The sequence below is a fragment of the Pithys albifrons genome, chromosome 3, assembly GCF_047495875.1.
Source record: "Pithys albifrons albifrons isolate INPA30051 chromosome 3, PitAlb_v1, whole genome shotgun sequence".
Taxonomy (NCBI): domain Eukaryota; kingdom Metazoa; phylum Chordata; class Aves; order Passeriformes; family Thamnophilidae; genus Pithys; species Pithys albifrons.
Window position 1 is genome coordinate 100,684,297 of NC_092460.1, and position 27,841 is coordinate 100,712,137.

The 27,841-nt window shown below is 54.7% G+C and overlaps 1 protein-coding gene across 1 annotated transcript; it reads left to right on the forward strand.

Annotated features, from left to right (window-relative positions):
- Positions 1 to 328: 328 nt before the first annotated feature.
- On the forward strand, positions 329 to 27,402 carry STRIP2 (striatin interacting protein 2). The gene is made up of 21 exons (XM_071550095.1): positions 329 to 580; positions 2,526 to 2,595; positions 4,031 to 4,105; positions 4,194 to 4,328; positions 4,492 to 4,612; positions 5,061 to 5,129; positions 5,221 to 5,327; positions 5,443 to 5,570; positions 6,301 to 6,507; positions 7,746 to 7,969; positions 9,120 to 9,185; positions 9,796 to 9,859; positions 10,492 to 10,563; positions 10,667 to 10,741; positions 12,386 to 12,483; positions 13,889 to 14,015; positions 15,454 to 15,554; positions 17,010 to 17,076; positions 21,749 to 21,853; positions 22,828 to 23,032; positions 27,152 to 27,402. The coding sequence occupies exons 1-21, from the start codon at positions 365 to 367 to the stop codon at positions 27,400 to 27,402; spliced, it is 2,583 nt and encodes an 860-aa protein (XP_071406196.1). The 5' UTR covers positions 329 to 364.
- The last annotated feature ends 439 nt before the right edge of the window (positions 27,403 to 27,841 follow it).

Consider the following 27,841-nt stretch of genomic DNA (forward strand, 5'->3'; position numbering starts at 1 on the left):
CACAACAGACCCCCCCGGCATTCCATGACCCCCAGGGTCACCCCATAACAGACTCCCCCAGCATTCCATGCCCCATCGCCCCCAGGGACACCCCACATTGTCCCCAAGGCCCGACCCCTCCCGTGTCCCGCCATTCCCAGACCCCATCCCGGGGTACCCCTGACTCCCGCCCGGGTCCCCCCCGCCCCAAAGCGGCCAATGGCGATGTGGGGGCGTGTCTTTAGGCCCGCCCCCGGCCCGGCGAGCCAATGGGAGCGGAGGGGGCGTGTCGGGGGCGTGTCCTGTGTCGCCCCCACGTGCTCGGGAGGCAGCGGCGCCGATGGAGGAGGCAGGAGGTGCTGGAGCCGCGGGAGCGACCCCGGGAATGGCCTTGGGAATGGCCCCGGGAACGGCCTCGGGAGGCAGCGGAGCCCCGGGGACGGCGCTGGGAATAGCCTCGGGAATGACTCCAGGAGCGGCCCCGGGAATGACCCCGGGAGCGGCCCCGCCGGGCAGGGCCCGCCCGGCACAGCCGCAGCCGCAGCCCCCGGCACAGCCCAAGGGCCGAGAGCTGTTCAGGACGCAGCGCAAGGAGTCGGAGGTGAGCGCGGGGGTCCCGCGGCCCCTCACCCGGGGGGGGGTCCCGCGGCCCCTCACCCGGGGGGGGGTCCCGCGGCCCCTCACCCGGGGGGGGTCCCGCGGCCCCTCACCCGGGGGGGGGTCCCGCGGCCCCTCACCCGGGGGGGGTCCCGCGGCCCCTCACCCGGGGGGCGTCCCGCGGCCCCTCACCCGGGGGGCGTCCCGCGGCCCCTCACCCGGGGGGCGTCCCGCGGCCCCTCACCCGGGGGGGGTCCCGCGGCCTCTCACCCGGGGGGTCCGGCCCTGCTGCGGGAGGAGCCCCGTCCTGGGCTGCGGGAGCGGCCGGTCTCGGGCTGGCCCCTCACCCCGAGCTCGGCTCTAGAGAGTTCTGGGGGGGCGGGATGTGCCCAGTCCGGAGTGGGGTGTCCCCAGGGGGGCTTCCCCCGTGCCGGAACCTCCGCTCCCCATTCCCACATCCAGCAGCAGGGGTTTGGGGTCTCATCTAAGCCCCAGCACTGGCACCACCCTGCCCCACTCCCAGTGCCGACAGAAGGGGTTGGGGTCCCAGCTGGACCCTGGGCACCCGCACACCCTCCAGGCACCCTTTTCCCCTCTCTCACCGTGGTCCGGAGACCACAGACCCCTCCTCTTGCCCCAATAGCGCCGGCCGGGGGGGAACCACCAGCCCACCCTGGGCTGCTCTGCCCAACCAGCTCCGTGAGTGCCGGGCTGGGGAAGCAGGATCGGGCTCGGGTCACCAGGATCGGGCTCGGGTCACCAGGAGCCAGCCCGGGACTGATGTCCCCGGTCACCATAAAGCCACGGCAGGACCCCCGTGCCAGAAGCCGGGAAGACTCGGCGTCCCCACCCGGGGGCTGCGGCTCCCTGTCCCCGAAGGGGCGCCTTTCCCTGGGGGACGGGGTGCGAGTCGCGGCCCCGCTTGGACCCCACTTGAATTCGGGGCTTGCTTTCCCCTCTGGCTCGGCCTCTCCAAGCCGATTAGGGCTGCACGCGCTCGGCCGAATTCCTCAGCGGCTTTAGCTCGGCTGCCGAAACCGGGTGGGAATGTGGGTGAGAACGCGGCGCTCCCGAGCGAGCCTGGCTCGGGCTCAGCCCGCGCCTCCTCCGGGCAGCGAGATGAGCTGTGAGGATGCGCGCCGGGTCCAGCCCGGCTGCCGAGGGGGATGCTGGCGCTGGCAACGAGAAATTATGTTAATTTGCTCGATTATCCATTCATGTGTTCCCTTCCCGGGGCTCGGCGCGGGGTCCGCGCGGCCGCGCCCGCCCCTTCCCTCCCCTGCCCCGCCGGGATCCTCCGGCCGAGTTTCATGCTCCAGTTCCTCATTGCGAGGAGAGGAGGGGGAAATCCACACCGAGGGCTTCGGAAAGGCAGAGCCCGGCCCCGAGAGCTGTCGGATCTGGGATGCTGAGGATGGAGTCGCATCCTCCCGGGGATTTCTGCTTTGAACCAGCGCCAGGCTTGGTTTTTAGGGCACGTGGGGCTGTGAAATCCATCAAATATTCACCGGCGCTTCGGGTCCTGCCTCTGCTTTCCCCTGCGATTCGGGAAATGCTGTTTTCACGCTCGCCCTTCCACCTTTCCGCGGTGTTTTCAGTCCCCTCGCACGGAAGGGCTGCCCGAGCCCTGCACACTCGCCCTGCACGAGTCGCTGCCCCGGCGGTGTCGGAGCTCTGGAGCAAAGCCGGGAGCGCTGGCGGCCGTCCCGCTGCCCGAACACCCGCGGGGATGTGCCAGCTCTGCCCGTGCCACTCACCCCGTGCCAGCTCTGCCCGTGCCACTGCCCCCGTACCAGCTCCCCCCGTGCCACCCACTCCGTGCCACCCACCCCGTACCAGCTCCCCCCGTGCCACTCACCCCGTGCCAGCTGTGCCCGTGCCTCTCCCCCCGTGCCACCCACTCCGTACCAGCTCCCCCCGTGCCACTCACTCCGTGCCGCTCTCCACAGGGCTCCATGGATTGCCCCAGCCTGGAGTTCGAGTACGGGGACGCCGACGGGCACAGCGCTGAGCTGGCAGGTGAGGCGGGTCCGGGGGGGCCGAGCTGGCAGGTGAGGCGGGTCCGGGGGGCTGAGCTGGCAGGTGAGGCTGAGCTGGCAGGTGAGGCAGACCCGGGGGGGGGCTGAGCTGGCAGGTGAGGCAGACCCGGGGGGGGGCTGAGCTGGCAGGTGAGGCAGACCCGGGGGGGCTGCGCTGGCAGGTGAGGCGGGTCCGGGGCGGCTGCGCTGGCAGGTGAGGCGGACCCGGGGGGGCTGAGGTGGCAGGTGAGGCGGACCCGGGGGGGCTGAGCTGGCAGGTGAGGCAGATCCGGGGGGGCTGCGCTGGCAGGTGAGGCTGAGCTGGCAGGTGAGGCGGGTCCGGGGGGGCTGAGGTGGCAGGTGAGGCGGGTCCGGGGGGGCTGAGGTGGCAGGTGAGGCTGAGCTGGCAGGTGAGGCAGACCCGGGGGGGCTGAGGTGGCAGGTGAGGCGGACCCGGGGGGGCTGCGCTGGCAGGTGAGGCGGGTCCGGAGGGGCTGAGGTGGCAGGTGAGGCAGATCCGGTGGGCCTGCACTGCTGTCGACAGGCGGGAAGGGAAGTCCCAAATCCCTTTGGGATGGGGGATGGATACGGAGTGTGTCATCCCTGAGATAATAGAGCAAGAGGGGGTTATTAATAGAGAGCCACTCGCTCCCCGGGCAGGGGCAGAGGGGACAGGGGACACGGCATTTCCCTGCCCTCCAGATCACCCGGGCGGGCACGGCGGGAGCAGGAGGGGCTGTCCGGGGACACAGCCCGGCACGGCGGGGTCACCTTTAGCACGGGGGTCGTGTCCTTGTCCCGTATCTCCCTGTGCCCTGCCGGCCCCGAGCGTGTCCCGAGCACGGGGTTATTTTTAGCTGTGTGTCTCAGCCGCACGAGCGGCCCTGGCAGGAGCACATCCTCCTCTGCGGGGGATCCTCCTCCTCCCCTGCCCGATCGTTTCGGCCCCCTCGGTGCTGCTGAGCACTGCAGGACCGCGGGAATTCTGTAGGAGCAGGAAGGGATTCTGTAGGAACAAGTAGGAGTTATGAAGAACAATTTTAACATCATGTCACTCCAAGTCCAGCCCCTGTTTGCAGGTCCCAAAGTGTCAGAGCTGCTGGGTGTGGAGTCAGTGCAGGCCTTGCTTGGGGGTTCCTGCATTTCCCACCTCCCAAACTGCCTTAACTGAGATAAAATAACCCCCACCAAAAATCCAATGGAATTGCAAATGCAACTGGAGCAGGAATGTGGGAAGAGCCCAGCCTGGACACAGGGATGGAGATTATGAATTTGGCAGTGCTGGGTGGCCCCAAGATGCCCCTTGGAGCTGCAGGAGAGCTCAGGGATCAGTTTAGGTCTCTGTCTTGTGCCTCCCTGGAAGCTTCACAAGGAATTTGGCAATGAGGAGGAGGGTGAAGCTCCTCCATGTCCCTGCTGGCCCCTTTCTCCACCAGAGCTCTACAGCTACACCGAGGAGCCCGAGCTGAGCCACAACAGGAGATGCTTCGAGGAGGATTTCCACTCCCAAGGTACCAGCCCTGGGCTCGGGGCAGCCGCCCAGGGGGACAGTGGGACCCCTGGGAAAGCCCCCGGCTGGTGGTTGTGTCCCTTTGGCAGTGCCAGGCAGGAGGTGGCTGGAGCTGGATGAGGCTCAGCAGAAGGCCTTTGTCATGCGCCTGCTGGATGGGCTGGAGGTGGTCAACAGGGACAGGAGGCTCAGAGTGGCCCGGGCCATCCTCTACCTGGCACAGGGTAAGCACCACATCCCCCATATCTGCTCCATGGGCCTTGGGAGGGCCCTTCTCTGGGGCTGGGCCAGGCTGGCTCAGTGAAGCTCCTTCCTGGGATGGTCCTGTGGATTTCAAAGGCAGATCCCCCCTCACCAGTGTTTGTCTCTGAGGTTTCTCCTCTCCAGGTGTCTTTGGAGACTGTGATAATGAAGGTGATGTCCTGCACTGGTCTCGGCACAACAGCTTCCTCCTGTACCAGCTGGGAACCTTCTCTGCCTTCCTGGAGCTCCTCAACATGGAGATTGAGTGAGGGGACCTGCCCTGCCCTCGCCCTCCTCACCCTCCTTGTTCTCTGCTTCATCTTACTCTTTCTCCTCACCCTCATTATTCCCCTTCTCTTCTTGGGCTCAATGATCTTGGAGGGCTTTTCCAGCCTAAGGCATTCTGTGACCTCATGATCTCCTTTCTCTCCTTCTTCCCTTCTCCTTGACCTCCTCCTCTTCATCTTTTCTCCTCATCCTCCTCACCCTTCTCTTCTTCATCTTCATCTCCCCATCTTCCTCATCTTTTTTTAATCACCTCTTCATGCTCCTCACTCTCCTCTTCGCTTCCTTCCTCCCCACCCTCCTCTCCCTCTCCTCCCTGCTGCTGCTCACGGTGCCCAGGGAGGTGCCCCAGCCCTGCCACGTGCCCACCTGCTGCCTGTGGGTCGGGCTGAGGCGGGGCTGGCACTGACCCCGTGCCCTTCCCGCAGGAACAGCCAGGCGTGCAGCAGCGCCCTGCGGAAACCGGCCATCTCCCTGGCCGACAGCACCGAGCTCAGGTACCCCCGGGCTGGGGCAGGGCAGGGGGCACAGCCCCTGGGGACAGGGTGGCCTCTGGCTGGCAGCCTCACCTGGCTGCTGTCCCGGCAGGGTCCTGCTCAGTGTCATGTACCTGATGGTGGAGAACATCCGTGTGGAGCAGGAGACGGACCCGCCCGAGTGGAGAACCTGCCGGGAGACCTTCAGGACGGAGCTGAGTGAGCCACAGCCTGCCCTGGGCCCTGTCGAGGTCCCTCTGCGGTGCTGGACCAGCAGAGGAGCTCAGGGTGGGGGATCTGCTCTGGAGCTGCTCCTGGACCCTCTCTCCACCAGGTTTCCCTGTACACACGGAGGAGCCCTTTGCTCTTCTGCTCTTCACAATGGTGACCAAGTTCTGCAGTGGCCACGCTCCACATTTCCCCATGAAGAAGGTCCTGCTCCTGCTCTGGAAGGTGCTTCTGGTGAGTGCAGACCCTTCCTTTTCTCCAGAAACCTTTTAGTTTGCAATAGTGCTGCTGCAGCCTGGGCAGACCCCACTACCCAACCCAACCGTAATGAGGTTAATTAGGAGGCACAGGGAGCTGACACAAGGCAGGTTCCTCTGGGACCAGGGTGGGCTGAGCATGCAGAGGACTTGGGGTGGTCTGGAGAACGTGGTGTCTTCATTTTCAGCTCTCCAGTCTGGTGGCCCCAGGGTGCTGTTCTGTTCCTGGCAGCTCAGACTGCTGGTGGGACATGTGCTCCCTGCTGTCTCACCTCTCCTGTTTTTCTCCCTGCTGTCTCCCCTGTGCTTTTGTCCTCCCTGCCTTGTCCCCTGTCCTGCTGTACTCCTGCTGTCTCAACTGTGCTGTGCTCCTTGCCATCTCACCTGTCCTGTTGTCCTCCCTGCCATCTCACCTGTGCTGTGCTCCCTGCCTTGCCCCTTGTCCTGCTGGGCTCACTGCCATGTCCCCTGTCCTGCTGCCCTCCCTGCCTGTGTCCCCTGTCCTGCTGCCCTCCCTGCCGTGTCCCCTGTCCTGCTGCCCTCCCTGCCGTGTCCCCTGTCCTGCTGCCCTCCCTGCCGTGTCCCCTGTCCTGCTGCCCTCCCTGCCGTGTCCCCTGTCCTGCTGCCCTCTCTGCCGTGTCCCCTGTCCTGCTGCCCTCCCTGCCTGTGTCCCCTGTCCTGCCCTCCCTGCCGTGTCCCCGTGCCAGTTCACGCTGGGAGGGTTCGAGGCGCTGCAGGCGCTGAAGGTTCGGCGGCGGGCGGAGCTGGGGCTGCCCCCCCTGCCCGAGGACAGTATCCAGGTGGTCCGGAGCATGAGGGCGGCCTCTCCTCCCACCTACTCCGTGGAGCTCGTGGAGCAGCAGCAGCAGCAGCAGCAGCAGCAGCAGCAGAGGCGCAGCCACCGCAGCCGCAGGGTAGGGGCTCACACGTCCTCCTGGGGCACGGCCCAGGGCACTTTCCCACTGGGCACCACCAGCTGTTCAAGGGGCCAACTCGTGGGTGTGATCACAGTTCCTTTCCCCACAAGGACTTTGGGGTTTTCCAGTTTCAGGACTCAGAATGGTTTGGGTTGGGAGGGACCTTAAAGACTCTCCAGTTCCAATTGACACCTTTCACTATCCCAGGTTGCTCCAAGCCCTGTCCAGCCTGGCCTTGGACACTCCCAGGGATCCAGGGGCAGCCACAGCTTCTCTGCCCAACCTGTGCCAGCCCCTGCCCACCCTCCCAGCCGCCAATCCCTTCCCAATATGCCCCCCAGCCCTGCCCTCTGGCACTGGGAAGCCATTCCCTGTGTCCTGGCCCTCCAGGCCTTGGCCCCAGTCCCTCCCCAGCTCTCCTGGAGCCCCTTCAGGCCCTGCCAGGGGCTCTCAGCTGTCCCTGGACCCTTCTCTGCTCCAGGTGACCCCCCAGCTCTCCCAGCCTGGCTCCAGAGCAGAGGGATCCAGCCCTGGAGCAGCTCCGGGACCTCCTCTGGGCTCCTCCAGCAGCTCCAGCAGCTCCTGCTGTTGTTTCCAGGGCTGGGGCAGCTCTGCAGGGTTTGGGGTCTCACTGAGGGGGCAGAGGGGCACAATCCCCCCATCCCTGCCCTGCTGCCCACGCTGTGGGACCAGCCCAGGGCATGGCAGGTTTGGGGCTCTCAGGACACGTGGCCAGGGCATGTCCAGCTTTTCATCCACCAGTTTCCACTGTGGCAGTTCAGCCCCGTGGTGGTTTGTCCAGAGGAAGCCACAGGACATCCCGACCCTGTGGCAAAGGGCTGATAAGCACCAGGGAGCAAACTGCTCCCAGCAAGTTCTGTTTTTAGCTCCTCTCATGGAGTTGCTGTGTTGTGGTCTGAGGATGAAATGCCTTTTGTGAGGAAAGAGATGTGGGATGGAAGCTCCAGAAATTAAGGTGGGAAATGGGGTCACACCTCCTAGAGCAGCAAGTTGAGGGGCAGAGGAGTTATTCCTTGACCAGGCTAGGATAGGAGGGAAATCCTCCCCTGAGGAACATCTGGGAGCTCAGTCCTCCCCTGAGGAACATCTGGGAGCTCAGTCCTCCCCTGAGGAACATCTGGGAGCTCAGTCCTCCCAGGATGGAAAGATCTGGTGCTGGCAGTTGAGAAGGACATGAAATCCATGGAGTGATGTGGATTTCTGTTCCCCTTTAGCCCCTGGTGAAGCAAGACAGTCTGGACATCTACAATGAGAGAGACCCCTTCAAGAACGATGAGGGGGCAGTGGATGAAGAGGAGAATGATGACGTGGACGGTGGGATCGAGGGCGAGCTGGACCTGATGGAGCGTGACACGATCATCGCCCCGATGCCCCCCCAGCGCCCTCCCATCGAGAGGGTGTCCTTCCCCAAGGGGCTGCCCTGGGCCCCCAAAGTCAGGTAGGACCCCCTGGTGCCACTGCCCTCCTCCCCAGCCCCTCCTGGCCTGGAGTACCTTCCCACATCAGCCTGGGGGAAGTTGAGCTGAGGTGATGCCACTTCTTGTTTTGTGTCGTTTGGTTCTTTCTGGACTGGGTTTAGCTGAGCTCCTGCCAGGGTTTGAAAACCAAGCTTGGCCAATGAGGTGCAATTCCATTGTGGATATCCCAGGCTGTGCTGGAGCTGGGGCAGCTTTCCCAGCTGACACCAGTGGATCTTGGTAGGGCAAGGTCCTCAATAATCACTCTGGGAGCTGCTCAGTGACAGTGTCCTGGTTGAGCTGGACCTTTGTGCTGCCAGGTGGCACCTTCTTGAGTAGGGGAGGAAAACATCCAAGGATAAAGAAGCTGGTGCCTTCCCTTCCTCAGACCAGTTATCTACACATAATTCCAGGGAATTTTGGGAATAGAGGGTGAAACTTCTGCCATTTCCCTCTGGTCCACAGGAGGGTTTGCTGCTGTTTATCCAAGGGCTGGATTTAATCCAGTACCTTTAAACACAGGAGCAAATGGAGCTTTTTGATGTGGGAGCCGTGACAGGGTTAAGTTGGTCTGTCCAGAGCGCTCCTGGCAGGGACACAGCATGGATTGGTGTCCCACATGGATGTCCCCACATGGTGCTGTGGTTCTCCACATCACTTAACCCTCTCAGCCTCAGCATCAAATGGTTGTTTTGCCTGGCTGGGGCTGGAAATCCAGCTGGATTTCTCTGCCCAGGAGCTCTTTGGCTCACAGCCCGTGTCCTGCTGGTAGTGCTGAGACCCTGAGCACTTCCCATGAAGATGCCCAAGGTGGACAAGATGTCACCTTGCTCTCAGAGCACCACATGCTCTGACAGACCACAGAGACAACATTTGGCTGGTGAAAACGAGCAGATGCTCCTTGGAGATGCCTGTGAGGGAGCACAGGAGGTGGAGGAAAAGGTGCTGGTTGTAGAAAACTCTTCTGTCTTTCTTTTCCCACTCCCATGGAGCTGCACAGCAAACACAGAGGGGTTTGGTTCACGTTGCTCCCAACCAGTGAGAGCAAGAGAGACCTCCAGAAATCCATCTAAGGCTGTGATCCATTCCCAACCTTCTCCTTGTGTTTTTGTTTCTCTGCTGCTCCATCAGACAGAAGGACATTGAGCATTTCCTGGAAGCAAGCAGGAACAAATTCATCGGATTCACGCTGGGACAGTGAGTGTTGTATCCCCAAAACCTGCCCTGGAGCCCCCACCAGTGCAGTCTGAGTGGTGGGAGGTGTCCACAAAGCTCAGCTTTTCCCAACTCAAGGCTGCAGCAATGAAAGCAGTGTTAGAAAAACCTGTTCTTGGAGACTCTGCTCTCCAAGGATTTCCTTCTACTAAAACTCATCCCTGGCCTGGAATAAGTGACCCCTGGCCCAAGCCAGGGATTGGTTGGATATGGGAGGGAGCCAAGACCATTTGGTGTCCACAGGCAATGACCCAGTTTGTGAATAAATGGAGCTGTGGGTGCAGAGTCACCCTGGGACAGCTCAGTGGGGTGCACTCATCTCTGGGTGCAGTGCTGGGCTCAGACTGGCTCCACCCCAGTTCTGATTTCGTCTGATTTCAGCCCAATTCTTCACCCTGATGTTGCTCCTTGCTTGGAGGGGCTTTGCTGGGGAGGAGGTGGGAGCGTGGGCAGCTCATGCCAGAATCTTTCCCAACTCCTGACCCAGCTGGGATGTGCTCAGCAGACTCCAGGCTCCCTCTTTGACCTCACACACCATACCATGGCAGCATTTGAACACAGATCTCCTTCCCCCTCCTTTCCTGCTCCTCAGGGACACCGAGACCCTCATTGGGCTCCCACGGCCCATCCACGAAAGTGTGAAGACTCTGAAGCAGGTGAGGAGGTGGCTCCATGCTCGGGATCTCACAGGTGGGGTGGGATCCTCCTGGATAACCTCTGGCTGCAAAGCTCTTACCAGAGGCAGTAAGAAGATCCCTCCTTGTTTGTTGTCACAGGAGAAGCTTTTGGAGCTTCTTACAGGGCAAAAAATTAAAAACTGAGTCCTCACTGCAATTCCAAGCAGACTATCCAGCACTTTTCCTTTCCCTTTATCCCAGGTGTAGCATTCCTGCATCCTGGGGAGTGTCTGCCATGTCCTTTGGAGGGGACAGACTTTCAGATTGGGTTTGGACAGACATGGCCCAAACCTGTGCTGTTCCCAGTGGCCAGCCCTGGCTCCAGCAGCACTGCAGGTGGAGTGGGGCACCTCCAGAGGCCAAGTCTGAGGTCTGGGTGGTTTGGGAGCTGATTGTCCCTCTCCATGTACCCATAGAGAGATCCCAGAAGGAGTAGGTGGAAGTGATCAAAGGCAGGAGGTGTGAGGGGCTCTGGCACAGAGGGATGTCCCACACAAGGATGAGCTGTGCCCCTGACTCAGACACTGCTGGAACCAGTGCCTGTTGCCATCACTGACTGTCCCCTCCCTCAGCTGTGACCTTGCTCTGTCTCTGTCTGTGTCTTCTTCCAGCACAAGTACATTTCCATCTCCGATGTCCAGATCAAGAACGAGGAGGAGCTGGAGAAGTGCCCCATGTCTCTGGTAAGAAATTGCTGCACCCCATCACCAGAATGTCATAGAAATCCATGATTTCCTTTTTGTTTTTACTTCATTTTCCCTTGTTTTGACTGTTTCCCTGTGCCAGGGGGAAGAGGAAGTCGAGGAAACCCCCTGTGAGGTTTTGTACCGAGCGATGCTGTACAACCTCCCCCAGTACATGGTGAGCCCATCCAAAGGAAGGAGGAGCTGGGAGTGGGGAATGGGGCTGGGCTGGGAGCTCCACATGGGGCTGCTGGGCTGTGTCAGGCCTTGGAGGGTGAGATCCTGGTGGGAATCCAGAGCTGAGCTGCGTGGAAAGTACAGGCCAGGAGGAGGGATTCAGAGGAGTGAGGAGTGTAGATTGCCAGGGATGTGGTCAAATGGTTGGAGAAGGGTCAGTGCTTGGAAAATAAGATGTGTGAGGAGGATTGGGAGCAAGGAAAAAGGTCCTCCACATTGATGGGAGCTCAGAACTGGTTCCTGCCCTATGGAACCAGTCAGGGATGGCTGTGGCATTTACCAGCAGACCAGTGAAGGCACCTTCACTTCTGGCCTCAAGAGCAACCCATGCCCTTCACTGGTCCCTTGAGCCTTTCTCCTTGCTGGGATCAGCTTTCCATAACTGGATCATTCTGATCTCTGATGGTTTGCTGGGCCAGGAGCCCAAAGCACAAGCCCTGTGGGGAGAGGCTGAGGGAGCTGGGGGTGTTCAGCCTGGAGAAGAGGAGGCTCAGGGGAGAACTGATCACTCTACAGCTACTTGAAAGGATGTTGTAGCCAGGTGGGGATTGGACTCTTCTCTCAGGCAACCAACAGTAGGACAAGAGGGCACGGGCTTAAGCTCTGCCAGGGGAGGTTTAGGTTGGATATCAGGAAGAAATTCTTTGCAGAGAGAGTGCTCAGGGATTGGAATGGGCTGCCCAGAGAGGGGGTGGATTCCCCATCCCTGGAGGGTTTTCAACTGAGCTTGGCCGTGGCACTGAGTGCCATGATCTGGTAAAGGGACTGGAGTTGGACCAAGGGTTGGACTTGATGATCTCGGAGGGCTTTTCCAACCCAGTTCATTCTGTGATTCTATGGATGTGGCAGTGAGGGAGAATCCACCATGTCTTGATCCAACCCTACTGTGCCACTCTGTGCCCTGGGCTGGTGATCACAGTGGGGTTGGATCAAGCGTTGGACTTGATGCTCTCAGAGCTCTGTTCCAACCCAACTGATTCTGTGGTTCTGTGATCACTGCCCTCTCCATGCTCAGCACACCATTGGCACCAGCTCCAGGTCTCTGCCAGCCTGGCTGTGCTCCCACAGCCACTCCCACTGTGGAGTCTGTATGTTATGCCCTTTGTCCCAGGGAAGCCTTCCCATGGCCCCATGAGATTCCCAGAGGAACACAGTGGATGTCCTGAGGTCCAGCTGTGCTGCCAGGCTGGAGGGGGCTCTGAGAAACCTGGGCTAGTGGGAGGTGTCCCTGCCTGTGCCAGGGGGTTGGAACAGGATGATCTTTCAACCCTTCCAACCCAAACCATTCCATGTTTCTAAGGTGCCAACTGGGTCACATGGACTCTGCAGGGAGAGACAAAAATGTAATTAAAGTCCAGGTGTCCTTTGTGTATTTTATCCCCACCACCAGAGCTCAGGTACTTGTGGTGCCTTAAACTGGGCTCAGCCAGAGCTGCTGCTCCCACCCTGGCCTGTGTTCCCAAGGGATGGAAGGAGAGGTTGAGTGGGGCCTGGGGAATCTCTGGAGAGTTGGTTTGACATTTGGGCAAGTGAAGGAAGGAATTCCCAGCCCAGGACCACCCTGCACCCCCTCCCTCTCCTGCAGATAGCCTTGCTGAAGATCCTCCTGGCTGCTGCACCCACCTCCAAAGCCAAGACTGACTCCATCAACATCCTGGCAGACGTTCTGCCCGAGGAGATGCCGTGAGTCCCTGCAAGGAGCTGCTCATCCCAGCTTTGCCCAACATCCTGGGCCAAGCTGGAGAGCTGGGGCTTGCCAGTGGGTCTGGGGGGCTCCAGATCTTGGGGGAGTGTGTTGGGGTAGGTGTGAGTGACTGCTGCCACCAGGGCAGGGGGGGCAAAGCCAGGGAGGTGATGGTGCTGTGGCAGGGCTGTGACAATCCCAGCGCCGTTGGCAGCCACTGTGCTTTGATGGAGAAGTGGCACAAGTGATAAAATCCTGCTCATTGTCCCAAGTCATGAAGATCCATCAGAATATTTACCCATCAGTGTCTGGAACTGCCTGAAGGGAAGTTCTGGCCAGGTGGGGGTTGATCTCTTCTCCCAGGCACTCAGCAATAGGACAAGGGGGCACGATGGGCTCAAGCTCTGCCAGGGGAAATTGAAGTTGGAGATAAGAAAGAAATTCTTTGCAGAGAGATTCTATGGATGTGGCACTGAGTGAGAATCCACCACATCTTGATCACAGTAGGGTTGGATCAAGGGTTGGACTTGATGATCTCAGAGGTCTCTTCCAACCCAACTGAGAAGAGAAGAGCAACGAGGCTGGAGAAGGGACTGGAGCACAAGTGCTGTGGGGAGAGGCTGAGGGAGCTGGGGGTGTTCAGCCTGGAGAAGAGGAGGCTCAGAGGTGACCTCAGCACTGTCTGGAACTGCCTGAAGGGAAGTTCTGGCCAGGTGGGGGTTGGTCTCTTCTCCCAGGCACTCAGCAACAGGACAAGGAGGCACGATGGGCTCAAGCTCTGCCAGGGGAAATTGAAGTTGGAGAGCAGAAGGAAATTCTTTGCAGAGAGAGTGCTCAGGGATTGGAATGGGCTGCCCAGAGAGGGGGTGGATTCCCCATCCCTGGAGGGTTTTCAGCTGAGCTTGGCCGTGGCACTGAGTGCCATGATCTGGTAAAGGGACTGGAGTTGGACCAAGGGCTGGACTTGATGATCTCGGAGGTCTTTTCCAACCCAATCCATTCTATGATTCTATGATATGGAAGATGTCCTTCATGCCTCTCTCCCAGGACTGCTGGTGGAGGGAAACCCACTTTTTTCCCCCTGTTTTTAATGCCCTTTGGGGTCTCCAGACAGGCTGGTGGGGATGGCAGTCCCAGGGGAAGTGAAGGTCCCTGTTTCAGCACAGCTTGTCCACATGAACATGAGCTCCCCAGGCCCTTAGTCCTCCTTGTTCCCCATGAGCTCCTCAGTCCTTTAGTCCTCCTTGTTGCCACCCCCTGGTGCTGTTTTGTTCCCCATGAGCTCCTCAGTCCTTTAGTCCTCCTTGTTCCCACCCCCTGGTGCTGTTTTGTTCCCCATGAGCTCCCCAGCCCCTTAGTCCTCCTTGTTGCCACCCCCTGGTGCTGTTTTGTTCCCCATCCCAGCACCACCGTCCTGCAGAGCATGAAACTGGGCATTGATGTGAACAGGCACAAGGAGATCATCGTCAAGAGCATCTCGGCCTCTCTGCTGCTGCTCCTCAAGCACTTCAAGCTCAACCACATCTACCAGGTGAGCCCAGAGAAGAGGGTGGCCATTGCCAAGCTGGTCCCTCTCCTAAAAGATTTCCAGGGAAGGTTCCATGATGGTGAACTCAGCTCCAGGCCAGGATCTGCCCAGGGTGGGTCACTCAGGCTGGGACAACCTGCCTGAAGGATTCCTCTGCTGGGTTTTGGCAGCATCATTTCCACTCATGTGGAAGGAGCTTTTAGACTTCTGGAAAAATTCCTGCTGTGGTTGCTCAGGTTGAAAATTAGGACAGAGCATGAGCCTTCCTGGCAGAAGGGAATGGGGTTAGGCAGGACCTTCTTTTGCTCTGTGTCATCTCCAATGACCAGAAATAGGCTGGGAAGGACCTCAAGAGCTCCACTAATCTGGTTCTTGGCAGGATCAAGTTCTTGAGGCTCCAGTTTCAGCAGAGGCAGATGTGGGTCCTCAGTATAATCTGATTTTTGTTCAGTCTGCACCCACTCAGGGCTTTCCTTGATTTAAAGAAACCTGAGGACTGTTCCAAGTTGTGGCCCAGTTCTCCACCCATTTTGCAAGTCAATCAATCAGTGTTTTCTAAGAATTTCTAAGTACCTTTTCTCTTAAAGGTTTCATCAGGGTACAAATCCATCTGTTGTTTACTGATATTTACTGCCCACCAATACTTATCTGAGGACAAATATAAATCCATGTATTGCACTGGATCAAATGCACCAGCAGGAGAAATACAAATCCATTATTGCCCTGGATAGAACAAAACAACCCCCACATTTTTACAGCCCTACCTTTGGTCTGTGTTTCCCAATCCCTTCACTGACTTTTCTCACTTCAAAGCAGCTCCTGTCACTTCTTCCTCCTCCAAGGCAGGACCACCCTGGTGCTGAGGCTGGAGAAAGCTGGGGGGTTTTGCCCCCTGATCCTGTCAGATTTTGGGTGAGGCATCATCAGGTGTTGGTGCCAGAAGGTCTCAGGGAGCACCATGGAAACCATGGCAGGGCTGAAATCACAGAATCATGGAGTGGGTTGGGCTGGAAAGGAACTTAAACACCATTTCATTCTTTGAGGGGAAGAAAAATTAAAAGCATTTATGAAGTTAAGGATATTTTTTCAGCCAAAGTTTTAAAGGGAGCTGTGAGATGCCAAGAGGAATTACTGTATTTTCTCAGGTAGCAGCTACAGCTCCTCCTTCCCTCTTCCCCAAATGCTGTTTTCCCAGAGATTTCATCTGGAAAAGCCACATTGCTTCAGGTGCAGCTCTTCCTACAGCACTGCCATGAAGTTGCTGTGCCCACCCCACAGCAAATGGAGTTTTCCAGTTGCTGGACATGTCACAAGCCAGGGGGGAGATGGTCTGGGAGGTGTCTGGGGCAAACCATCCCCAGTGCTTTGCTTTGGGCAGGACACACGTTCCCATTCCCAGGAGGTGCTCCCAGTGCTGACCCGTGTCCCTTCTGTCCCCCAGTTCGAGTACATGTCCCAGCACTTGGTGTTTGCCAACTGCATCCCACTCATCCTGAAGTTCTTCAACCAGAACATCCTGTCCTATATCACTGCCAAAAACAGGTACAGCCACCTGTGGGTGACAGAGGGATGGTGGAGCAGGGAGGGTTTGGGCACAAGGAGCCCTGATGGGATTACGTGGTGGGACCAGTGACCTTCCAGTCCCTCCTGTGGCTTTGGGGCAGGAATCCACTGGAGGGAGCAAATCCCCTTGGCAGGTGAGCAGGACTGGGTGGTGGGTTCCAGTCTCTCACTAAAATAAAACAGGCTTGTTGTCATCTTTTCATGGATTCCTGGGGAGCAGCCAAGGCCACCAGGCATGGGTGGGCTGCAGCTTCAGCAAGGCCAGGTGCGACAGTGTCCTCCAGGCCTTCTCCATGTTTTATAGCCACAATTCAGCCTTTCCATGGTGGTCACTGCCTTTTAGAGCCCCCCTGAGAAAGGGACCAGCCCTGTTTCGAGTAGGACCACCCCAGATAAGTGTAAGAACTTAGAGAACATGATGATTTCACAGCTCACCAGGACTGGGCAGGATCTCCTCATTCACAGGGATATTGGAATGATGAAAAGATCCTTTTCCTTCCTTTTTGATGCTCTTTTTGCTGCTCTCAGCTGCATGTGTAGACTGGTGTGTCTCCTGCATGGGGTGGTTTGTAGGTGTGAGAGGGAACACAAGGGAAAACAGGAAGGAAGGTGCTGATTCTCCTGCTACCAACATTTCCACTCTGGGTCCTGTGCTTAAAGCAAGGAGGAAACGTGTCCCAGGAGCACTGAGCACATTCCTGTGCTCCCTGCTGGATGTTTCACAGGATGGGTGGGCTGGGATGTGCTGCAGGGGGCTCTGAGCCAGGGAGGGTGAGATCCAGAGCCCTGGTTTGTAGGATAAGAGCAAACTCCAGGCACTGCCCTGGGGGTTTGTCCTGTGGGATTGGGCTGTGCCAGCTCAGAGATGCTGCCAAGGGAAATACCAGAGGTGATGCCCAAACAACGATGACCTGTGGCAAATGATTTCTATTATATGTAAATTTATACTTTTTGGGGTTTAGTTGACTACTTTTCCAAAGTCCATGTGCCTGGAGGGTTTCCAAACAGCTCTTACCCCCACTGGGAATTCTCCTGCTGCCAATCAGACACCTCCACTTCAACCTACAATCTGTTTGGGTTTTGCTTTTTCCCTTTTTGAATATCCACACGGATAACTCACCTGTCCTCTGTGAAAGGATCCAAATCCTGGTGTCCATGTGCTCCTCCAGACTGGGAGGGGAGGCCCTGGGGAGGTTGGGATCCCTCTGGGATGCTGTTTGTGCCATTGGACATGCAGGAGGGAGACCCAGCGGTGCTGGACATGGGGTTGTTCCCAGTCCAAATTCCATGTTCCATAAGGCAGCACTGCTGTTGGAATGCAAACCCCAGGCAGTGGGAAGGGAGATTTACAGACTGGTGGGTGTAATCAAGGAGATCATGCTCAGAAGTCGTTTCCATGTTCTCAAGGGGTCCCTGCTCTCCCCTTTTCCGCAGCATCTCCGTCCTGGACTACCCTCACTGCGCCGTCCATGACTTGCCCGAGCTCACTGCAGACAGCCTGGTAAGCAGCACAGGAGGGGCCCTGCCCAGCCTGGCTCTGAGGGAGCCTGAGGAGGGCTTTGCTTCTCCTTCCTCTGACTTCTTTTTCTGCACCCCCAGCCTTTCCAAAATTAGGCTTTTTTCCCCCCTCCTGACATGAAAATTGCTCCTGTTGCTGTGGGGAGTGGGGAGGAGGCACTGCTGGTGTTGGGCACCTCATAAAAGTAGTTGGGCTTAGACTTTGCCCTTTGGAGAACAGAATCCCAGAATCCCAGGATTTCTGAGGCTGGCAAAGCCCTGCCAGCCCCTGGAGCCCACCCTGTGCCCAATGCCCACCTTGGCAAAGCCCTGCCAGCCCATGGAGCCCACCCTGTGCCCGATGCCCACCTTGGCAAAGCCCTGCCAGCCCATGGAGCCCACCCTGTGCCCGATGCCCACCTTGGCAAAGCCCTGCCAGCCCATGGAGCCCACCCTGTGCCCGATGCCCACCTTGGCAAAGCCCTGCCAGCCCATGGAGCCCACCCTGTGCCCAATGCCCACCTTGGCCCCCAGCCCAGAGCACTCAGTGCCACGGCCAGTCCTGCCTTGGGCACCTCCAGGGCTGGGCACTCCAAACCTCCCTGGGCAGCCCCTGCCAGGGCCTGACCACCCTTGCCAGCACCAAATTCCTCCTCCTGTGCCCCCTGCCCCTGCCCTGGCCCAGCCTGAGGCCGTGCCCTCTCCTCCTCTTGCAACAAGACCCTCCTGCTTTGACAAGATTCTCCCAGAGGTTGTTGCCTCCCAGGTTTAAATTGCTCTGGGCACTCTTGTCTCATAAGGCATCACCAAACAGATTAAGGAATGAAGTGAATTCCCTTTGGACAGAAGCCTTGGGTGTTCTGGAGGCCATCCATAAATACACAGACAGCAGAGGAGACAGTAATTAATGCAGGTTCATCACTGCAGGAACTCAGAGGCACAGCGGGCTGGACTCAGGGCACAGAGCAGGGCAAAGCTTTGGGGTTAAGGGGGGAAATGGGGACCCCAAAGGATGCAGGAATCACTGAGGAGGAGCCTGAGCAACCCCAGTCTGGGCAGGGATGACCTCAGGGTGTTTGGCTGCTGCAATATTGGGCCTGTGGGGATTTCCTTCTCTGTGTAAAGCTCAGAACCATCAAACAGAAAGGTTTCCCCAGGCCATGGGCTGCTGAGGGCTGGGTGTGCTGGGCCAGCCCTGTCCTGGATCACTGGGGACATCTAGTGACACATCACCGAGGGCTCCAGTGGCCCCTGCTAATCCTCACAATGAGCTTTAGCAGAAAACTGAGCTTTTTTAGTGAAAATATTCCCAGTAGGGGCTGCTCCCCAGTTTGGGAGCTGTTGCATGTTGCTTGTCCTCCAACAGACATGGATGTTGTGCTCACAGGAGATTAATTTGTTTAGAAAATGTGCAGGAGCCAATTTGAATTTTACCCTCCCTGTGGGTTCACCTTTGGGAGGATGCTCATGGAATGAAGGGGTTTAATAGGAATGAGACATTCCCTGCTCCTTGGGACAGCACTTGTGCACGTGTTTGTTGTTCCAGCCAACATTCCCTGCGTGGCTTTGCCTTTTTTTAGCACCCTGAGTGGTTGGAACACCCCAGAGCAACGTGTTCCTTGCAGCAGATGAATCTGCTCTCCGTGGGTTGAGCTCAGCCATGATGTGTTTGGTTTATTAACTCCATGGAGGTTTATTGCCAGGATTTCAGCAGCTCTGCCCTCAGAGGTGGCACCTGTGGGGCAACTGCTGTCCCCACAGGGTGTAAATCAGGAGTGGCTGCAAGCCCAGGGGGGTTTGGGGGGTTCACCCCTGCTGGTGTGGGAAAGGCTCTGGGATTCCTTGCCAGTCCCACCTCCCCTCTCCTGCAGCTGCCCCCCAGCTCCCTGTGTTTGATTCCAAAGCCTTAATCCACCCCTTAAAATGAGCACTAAAGCCTGTCCAGCCCCTTCCCTCCTTCTATAAATCTGAGGGAAAGACTCACTCACTTTAGAGACCACATCAGATTGGTGACAGTTAAATCCACCTGTGTCAGAAATGGCTTTTGGCTCCTTCTGCTGGGGTCTTCTGGAAAGATTCCTTGGTGTAGAGGGAGCAGGTCAGGACCCACAGGCACCTTGGTGACATCCCAGTGACATCTTGGTGACATCCCAGTGACATCTTGGTGACATTCCACCTTTGCACAGGAGCCTTCAGCACAGGCACAGCCTCTACTGGCACAAAAGTGCATTTGCTCAGAGAGGCTTTTTTAATCCCAGAATTACATGAACTGAATCAGAAGCACTTTCTTGTTGGCCTCAAAAGTTGTATGTACAACAGCACTGACCAGCTCAGTGCACTGAGAGGCTCCAGGAGGGGTTTCCTCCTGGCAAGGGTGGTCAGGCCCTGGCAGGGGCAGCCCAGGGGGGTTTGGAGTGCCCAGCCCTGGAGGTGCCCAAGGCAGGACTGGCTGTGGCACTGAGTGCTCTGGGCTGGGCGACAAGGTGGGCATCAGGCACAGGGTGGGCTCCATGGGCTGGCAGGACTTTGCCAAGGTGGGCATTGGGCACAGGGTGGGCTCCATGGGCTGGCAGGGCTGTGCCAAGGTGGGCATCGGGCACAGGGTGGGCTCCATGGGCTGGGAGGGCTTTGCCAAGGTGGGCATCGGGCACAGGGTGGGCTCCATGGGCTGGGAGGGCTTTGCCAAGGTGGGCATCGGGCACAGGGTGGGCTCCATGGGCTGGGGGGGCTTTGCCAAGGTGGGCATCGGGCACAGGGTGGGCTCCATGGGCTGGGAGGGCTTTTCCAGCCTCAGGGATCCTGGGATTCTGTTTGGTGCTTGCTTTGGAGAGCAAAGATGTTGTGCTGGGGTTGGATAAATCTCCTCTCAAAGCTGGATTAGACACTCTGGCAGAAGGGGTTCCCTGGGGCCATCCCCAAACTCCTCCAGAGGGTTCCCAGAACCTGGAATGAGCTCCTGGATCCAGTTTTTGCTGTGAGTTGTGAGGGCTGGGAGTGGTTTAGAAATTCAGCAGCACTTCTTTCAACTCTCATCCCCAAACAGGTTCTTTGGGGGGCATTTTTCCTGCAGTCAGGATTGTTCAAACATAGACCACCAGTATTTCCACAAGTTGGAGCTGAGAATTATTACCATTTTTACAATTATTACAATTAGCTAATATTTAAAATAATCTCTTGGCTGCACTTAAACTGGAGAGCATTTTTGTTACAGCAAAGCCTCATCCTCCTGATAAAAACTCTGTCCTTTGTCATCCTGCATTGATTAGTGATTTCCTTTCATTCCTCTGCAATATGTGCTCAAAGCATGTGGTAAATCATGAATTAATTGCTGTAATTAACCAAACCTCTGCTGTAGGAAGTGGTGATCACCTGCAGTTGGCTGTTTGGCTGTAAACAAGGAATTCAAGTCTACCCCAATGGGATAATGGGATGGTCTTGGGTCTTGCTCTAAACCTCAATGCAAATCCAAACCTGGGTGTCTCAGGGCAGCTTCCCCAGAATCCAGTGGCTTGTCAGTGCTGGGAGGACAACCCAAGGGAGGAGGCTGCTCCTCCTCCATTGGAGTTATGGAATATCCTGAGCTGGAAGGGACCCAGCAGGTCCATCCAGTCCAGCTCCTGCACAGGACACCCCAAGAATCCCTCCCTGTTCCTGAGAGTGTTGTCCAAGCCATTTCCTGTCCTGCCAAATTCCATCAAACCCATCAAGTGTTACATCAAAATGATTCCATCGAGCCCATAGGGAAGGAAAAACCACTGCACACTGGCAAAGGGTGGGAGATAAAACCTGCCCCATTCCTTTAGGAACGTCAGTGACTGAGGTCCATCATTGCCTCTGGAAGCTTCTCAACAGGAAATTCCATGTTTGAGAACACTCAGTTTCTGGCAGCTGTTACACTTGGGGCAAAACTTGAGGAACAATCCCTGTTCCAATTCCTGTAACTTGCTGACTGAGAGGCAGCTCCTCTCCCTTGGCTGTGAAGGGCAGTGGCAGATAATGGTCATTGCTATTCTGTCAGTGGAAAGATCTTTAAACAAAACATTCCACTACAGCCTAAGGACAACAAAACTCCAACATTTCCCTGCATCCCCTCTGGAATTGAAGACTAAGAAGACCCAGAGCAAGAGCACTTCAGCTGACAGGACTGGGTTTCTATTTCCACCTGTCTCTCCCAGAAGCACCACATTCTGCCAGAGTTCTCCTGTGGTTTCATAGCCATTTAACCCTTTGGAATGCCCCTAGGAAAGTGCCTTCCTTTAAACCCAAGGGTTAGGAATATTCAAGGATATTTGAATATCCTTGTATGAATATCCAAGGATTCTACTGCAGGTCAGTGCTCAGCAATCCCTGTTCTGTACCAAAGAATTATAATGTGAGAGGTGGGCAGCAGTTCAGTGTGTTCTTAAGCTCTGCTGGTGACAGGTGAGGTGTCACCATCCACAAACAGGAGACCAGAACATCCCTTACCAGGAGGCCCAGCTGATGTTCCACTGGCTTTCCTTGCTTTCCTCCTGGTGATTCCCAGGATCCACCCTCAGCAGAGCTCCTGGAACACCTGCAGGGAGGATAAATGCAGTGAGGAGCAGGAATTACCTGTGCAAGCAGTAAAAGCCCAGGGACCCTCTGTGGGGCTGTGGAACGCTGTGGGCAAGGCTGTGCTGCTTCTCCACCTGCAGGAGGCTGGGGACAACAACCAGTTCTGCTGGAGGAATCTGTTCTCCTGCATCAACCTGCTGAGGATCCTCAACAAGCTGACCAAGTGGAAACACTCAAGGACCATGGTAAGGTGATGTCCCCTCCCTGAGAGGTGCTGCTGTTGCACCTGGAGTGTCCCCAGCTGTAAGCCTGGCCTTGCTGGAGAGTGTCCCCAGCTCTAAGCCTGGCCTTCCTGGAGAGTGTCCCCAGCTCTAAGCTCGGCCTTCCTGGAGTGTGTCCCCAGCTCTAAGCCTGGCCTTCCTGGAGAGTGTCCCCAGCTCTAAGCCTGGCCTTCCTGGAGAGTGTCCCCAGCTCTAAGCTTGGCCTTCCTGGAGAGTGTCCCCAGTTCTAAGCTCAGCCTTCCTGGAGTGTGTCCCCAGTTCTAAGCTCAGCCTTCCTGGAGTGTGTCCCCAGCTCTAAGCTCAGCCTTCCTGGAGTGTGTCCCCCAGCTCTAAGCCTGGCTTTCCTGGACCATGTCCCCAGTTCTAAGCTCAGCCTTCCTGGAGTGTGTCCCCAGTTCTAAGCTCAGCCTTCCTGGAGCACATCCCCAGCTCTAAGCCTGGCTTTCCTGGACCATGTCCCCAGCTCTAAGCTCAGCCTTCCGGGAGTGTGTCCCCAGCTCTAAGCCTGGCCTTGCTGGACCGTGTCCCCAGCTCTAAGCCTGGCTTTCCTGGACCATGTCCCCAGTTCTAAGCTCAGCCTTCCTGGAGTGTGTCCCCAGCTCTAAGCCTGGCCTTGCTGGACCGTGTCCCCAGCTCTAACCCCAGCTTTTCTTCCAAGCATTTCTTCCAGCATTGCTGGAGCTTCTGCTCTTCCTGCCCTGCCCCGTTCCCTTTCACAGACTGAGCCTTCAGTGCACCAAGTGCAGAAATGCCTCCCCCTGCTCACAGCACTGACCCCCCTGAGCCTCCAGCCCCGCAGCAGGAGTTGGTTTGTGCTGCCCTGCTCTGCCTCCCTGGGCTCTGTGGTGCCCATGGCCCAGCTGTTGGTGCCCAAGGTGGCACAGGCAGCCTGTGAGGCCCCGCTGCCCCAGCCCCTCCTCTGTGCTGGTCCCTGACAGATGCTGGTGGTCTTTAAGTCGGCCCCGATCCTGAAGCGCGCCCTGAAGGTCAAGCAGGCCATGATGCAGCTCTACGTGCTCAAGCTGCTCAAGATCCAGACCAAGTACCTGGGGCGCCAGTGGCGCAAGAGCAACATGAAGACCATGTCTGCCATCTACCAGAAGGTGCGGCACCGCATGAACGACGACTGGGCCTACGGCAACGGTGAGTCCTCCCTGGGACCGGCCCCTCCGCTGTGGTGGGTGGGCTGGTGGAGTCCCCCAAACCTGCTTGGCAGAAACAGTGAGTCCTCCCCGGGACCGGCCCTTCTGCTGTGGAGGGGCTGGTGGAGTCCCCCAGACCTGCTTGGCAGAAATGGTGAGTCCTCCCCAGGACCGGCCCCTCTGCTGTGGAGGGGCTGGTGGAGTCCCCCAAACCTGCTTGGCAGAAATGGTGAGTCCTCCCTGGGACCAGCCCCTCTGCCATGGAGGGGGGGCTGGTGGAGTCCCCCAAACCTGCTTGGCAGAAATGGTGAGTCCTCCCCGGGACCGGCCCCTCTGCCATGGAGGGGGGGCTGGTGGAGTCCCCCAAACCTGCTTGGCAGAAATGGTGAGTCCTCCCCGGGACCGGCCCCTCCGCTGTGGTGGGGGGGCTGGTGGAGTCCCCCAAACCTGCTTGGCAGAAACGGTGAGTCCTCCCCGGGGATCAGCCCTTCTGCCGTGGAGGGGCTGGTGGAGCCCCCCAAACCTGCTTGGCAGAAACGGTGAGTCCTCCCTGGGACCAGCCTCTCTGCCATGGGGGGGCTGGTGGAGTCCCCCAGACCTGCTTGGCAGAAACGGTGAGTCCTCCCTGGGACCGGCCCCTCTGCCGTGGGGGGGCTGGTGGAGTCCCCCAAACCTGCTTGGCAGAAATGGTGAGTCCTCCCTGGGACCGGCCCCTCTGCCGTGGGGGGGCTGGTGGAGCCCCCCAAACCTGCTTGGCAGAAGTTCTTCAGCTGCTCTGTCAGGAGGCAGTGAATGGTTTGCATGAGGAACTGGGGGAACAGTCAGACTGTGATGGGACACGGTCAGCAGAGGACTCCAAGCCAAGAGTTTCAATGGCACTGTGGCATTCCCGAGTCCTTTTTGACAGCAGGTCACGGCGTTGTCCTGGTGCCCACAGGGGGGGTGGGAAGGCCATGGGGTGGCACTGGGAGTGGCAGCTCTGCCCTCACACACAGAAGAGCAGTGGGAACAGACGTGCCCAGTCCCTGCCTAAAGCACAGGCTGAACACGCTGGGCAGTTTAAGCAGGGCTTATGTAGTTAAAAATCTGGTTTTGGGGGGATGTCATGATGTTCCTCAGGTTTTAATCCAGGGCATGTATCAGACCACACACTTATAGCCCCTTGCAAGTGCAGCCAGTTGGTGCAACAACCAACTCAAGCTTAGAGCTAGAAGAGAAGGTAGGAAACAGAAGAAGAAAAAGAAAGATTACAATAAAGAAGAAGAAAAAGAAAGATGACAATAAAAAAGAAGAAAAAGAAAGAAGAAGACAAAAGAAAAAGAAGAAAAAAGACAAAAGGAAAAAAAAGAAGAAAATAAGAAAAAAGAAAATTAAAATAAGAAGAAAAAGAAGACAAGGAAGAAAAAAGAAAAGAAAAAAGAAGAAAGAAAAAGACAAAAGAAGAAAAAAGAAAAGAAAATAAAAATAAGAAAAGAAGAAAAAGACAAGGAAGAAAAAAGAAAAGAAGAAAGAAAAAGACAAAAGAAGAAAAAAGAAAAGAAAATAAAAATAAGAAAAGAAGAAAAAGACAAGGAAGAAAAAAGAAAAAGAAAGAAAAGACAAAAGGAAAAAAGAAAAGAAAAAAGAAAAGAAAAATAAGAAAATAAGAAAAAGAAGACAAGGAAGAAAAAAAGAAAAGAAAAAAGAAGAAGGAAGAAAAAGACAAAAGAAGAAAAAAAGACAAAAGAAGAAGAAAAAAGAAAATAAAAATAGGAAAAGAAGAAAAAGAAGACAAGGAAGAAAAAAGAAAAGAAAAAAGAAGAAGGAAGAAAAAGACAAAAGAAGAAGAAAAAAGAAAATAAAAATAGGAAAAGAAGAAAAAGAAGACAAGGAAGAAAACAAGAAAAGAAAAAAGAAGGAAGAAAAAAACAAAAGAAGAAAAAAAAGACAAAAGAAGAAAAAAGAAAAGAAAATGAAAATAAGAAAAGAAGAAAAAGAAGACAAGGAAGAAAACAAGAAAAGAAAAAAGAAAAGACAAAAGGAAAAAAGAAAAGAAAAGAAAAATAAGAAAATAAGAAAAAGAAGACAAGGAAGAAAAAAAGAAAAAAAAGAAGAAGAAAGAAAAAGACAAAAAAGACAAAAGAAGAAAAAAAAGACAAAAGGAAAAAAAAAGAAGAAAAAAGAAAATAAAAATAAGAAAATAAAAAAAAGACAAGAAAAAAAGAAAAGAAAAAAGAAGAAAGAAAGACAAACAAAAAAGACAAAAGAAGGAAAAAGAAAAAGACAAAAGAAAAAAAGAAGAAAAAAGAAAATGAAAATAAGAAAAGAAGAAAAAAAAGACAAAGAAGAAAAAAAGAAAAGAAAAAAAAGAAAGAAAAAGACAAACAAAAAAGACAAAAGAAGGAAAAGGACAAAAGAAAAAAAAGAAGAAAAAAGAAAATAAAAATAAGAAAAGAAGAAGAAAAAGACAAAGAAGAAAAAAAGAAAAGAAAAAAAGAAAGAAAAAGACAAACAAAAAAGACAAAAGAAGGAAAAAGACAAAAGAAAAAAAAGAAGAAAAAAGAAAATAAAAATAAGAAAAGAAGAAAAAAAAGACAAAGAAGAAAAAAAGAAAAGAAAAAAAAGAAAGAAAAAGACAAACAAAAAAGACAAAAGAAGGAAAAAGACAAAAGAAAAAAAAGAAGAAAAAAGAAAATAAAAATAAGAAAAGAAGAAAAAAAAGACAAAGAAGAAAAAAAGAAAAGAAAAAAAAGAAAGAAAAAGACAAACAAAAAAGACAAAAGAAGGAAAAAGACAAAAGAAAAAAAAGAAGAAAAAAGAAAATAAAAATAAGAAAAGAAGAAAAAAAGACAAAGAAGAAAAAAGAAAAGAAAAAAAAAGAAAGAAAAAGACAAACAAAAAAGACAAAAGAAGGAAAAAGACAAAAGAAAAAAAAGAAGAAAAAAGAAAATAAAAATAAGAAAAGAAGAAAAAAAGACAAAGAAGAAAAAAGAAAAGAAAAAAAAAGAAAGAAAAAGACAAACAAAAAAGACAAAAGAAGGAAAAAGACAAAAGAAAAAAAAGAAGAAAAAAGAAAATAAAAATAAGAAAAGAAGAAAAAAAAGACAAAGAAGAAAAAAGAAAAGAAAAAGAAAGAAAAAGACAAACAAAAAAGACAAAAGAAGGAAAAAGACAAAAGAAAAAAAAGAAGAAAAAAGAAAATAAAAATAAGAAAAGAAGAAAAAAAAGACAAAGAAGAAAAAAAGAAAAGAAAAAAAAAGAAAGAAAAAGACAAACAAAAAAGACAAAAGAAGGAAAAAGACAAAAGAAAAAAAAGAAGAAAAAAGAAAATAAAAATAAGAAAAGAAGAAAAAAAAGACAAAGAAGAAAAAAAGAAAAGAAAAAAAAAGAAAGAAAAAGACAAACAAAAAAGACAAAAGAAGGAAAAAGACAAAAGAAAAAAAAGAAGAAAAAAGAAAATAAAAATAAGAAAAGAAGAAAAAAAAGACAAAGAAGAAAAAAAGAAAAGAAAAAAAAAGAAAGAAAAAGACAAACAAAAAAGACAAAAGAAGGAAAAAGACAAAAGAAAAAAAAGAAGAAAAAAGAAAATAAAAATAAGAAAAGAAGAAAAAAAAGACAAAGAAGAAAAAAAGAAAAGAAAAAAAAAGAAAGAAAAAGACAAACAAAAAAGACAAAAGAAGGAAAAAGACAAAAGAAAAAAAAGAAGAAAAAAGAAAATAAAAATAAGAAAAAGAAGAAAAAAGAAAAATACAAAAGAAAAAAGAAAGAAGAAAAAGAAGACAAAGAAGGAGAAAAGAAAATAAAAAAGACAAAGGAAGAAGAAAAATAATGAAGAAAAAGAAAATATAAAGAAGAAGATAAAGAAGAGGAAAAAAGAAAGAAGAAGAACAGATAATGAAGAAGAAAAAGAAGAAAATATAAAGAAGAAGAAAAAGAAAAGAAAATAAATAAAAAAAAGAAGGAAGGAAAGGGAAGTTGAGGAGAGGGGAGAGGGAGAGAAGAGGGGAGAGGAGAGGAGAAAGAAGAAGAGGAAGGAAGAGGAGGAGGAGTAAGTGCCAGGTCAATCCAAGCACAGGGTAGCTGTGCCATCCCCCTGCCTTTCCCCGGCGCTGTGTCCCAGCTCTGTTCTGCTCTCCCGCAGACATCGACGCGCGGCCGTGGGACCTGCAGGCGGAGGAGTGCGCGCTGCGCGCGGCCGTGGACGCCTTCTCGCGGCGCAGGTACGGCTGTGCGCGCCCCGCCGAGTTCCTGCCCGTGGACAACTGTCTGCTGAGCGTGCTGGGGCAGCGCCTGGCCCTGCCGCGCCGGTTCCGCGCCTCCTACGAGCGCTGGCTGCAGGCGGAGGTGTTCTCACAGCCCATCCGCTGGGAGGAGCTGCTGCACTGCCCCTGACGGGCTGCACTGCCCCGATGGGCTGCACTGCCCCCGATGGGCTGCACTGCCCCGATGGGCTGCACTGCCCCGATGGGCTGCACTGCCCCTGACGGGCTGCACTGCCCCGATGGGCTGCACTGCCCCTGACGGGCTGCACTGCCCCGATGGGCTGCGCTGCACTGCCCCTGACGGGCTGCACTGCCCCTGACGGGCTGCACTGCCCCGATGGGCTGCACTGCCCCTGATGGGCTGCGCTGCACTGCCCCTGACGGGCTGCACTGCCCCGATGGGCTGCACTGCCCCTGACGGGCTGCACTGCCCCGAAGGGCTGCACTGCACTGCCCCTGACGGGCTGCACTGCCCCGATGGGCTGCACTGCCCCTGACGGGCTGCACTGCCCCGAAGGGCTGCACTGCACTGCCCCTGACAGGCTGCACTGCCCCTGACGGGCTGCACT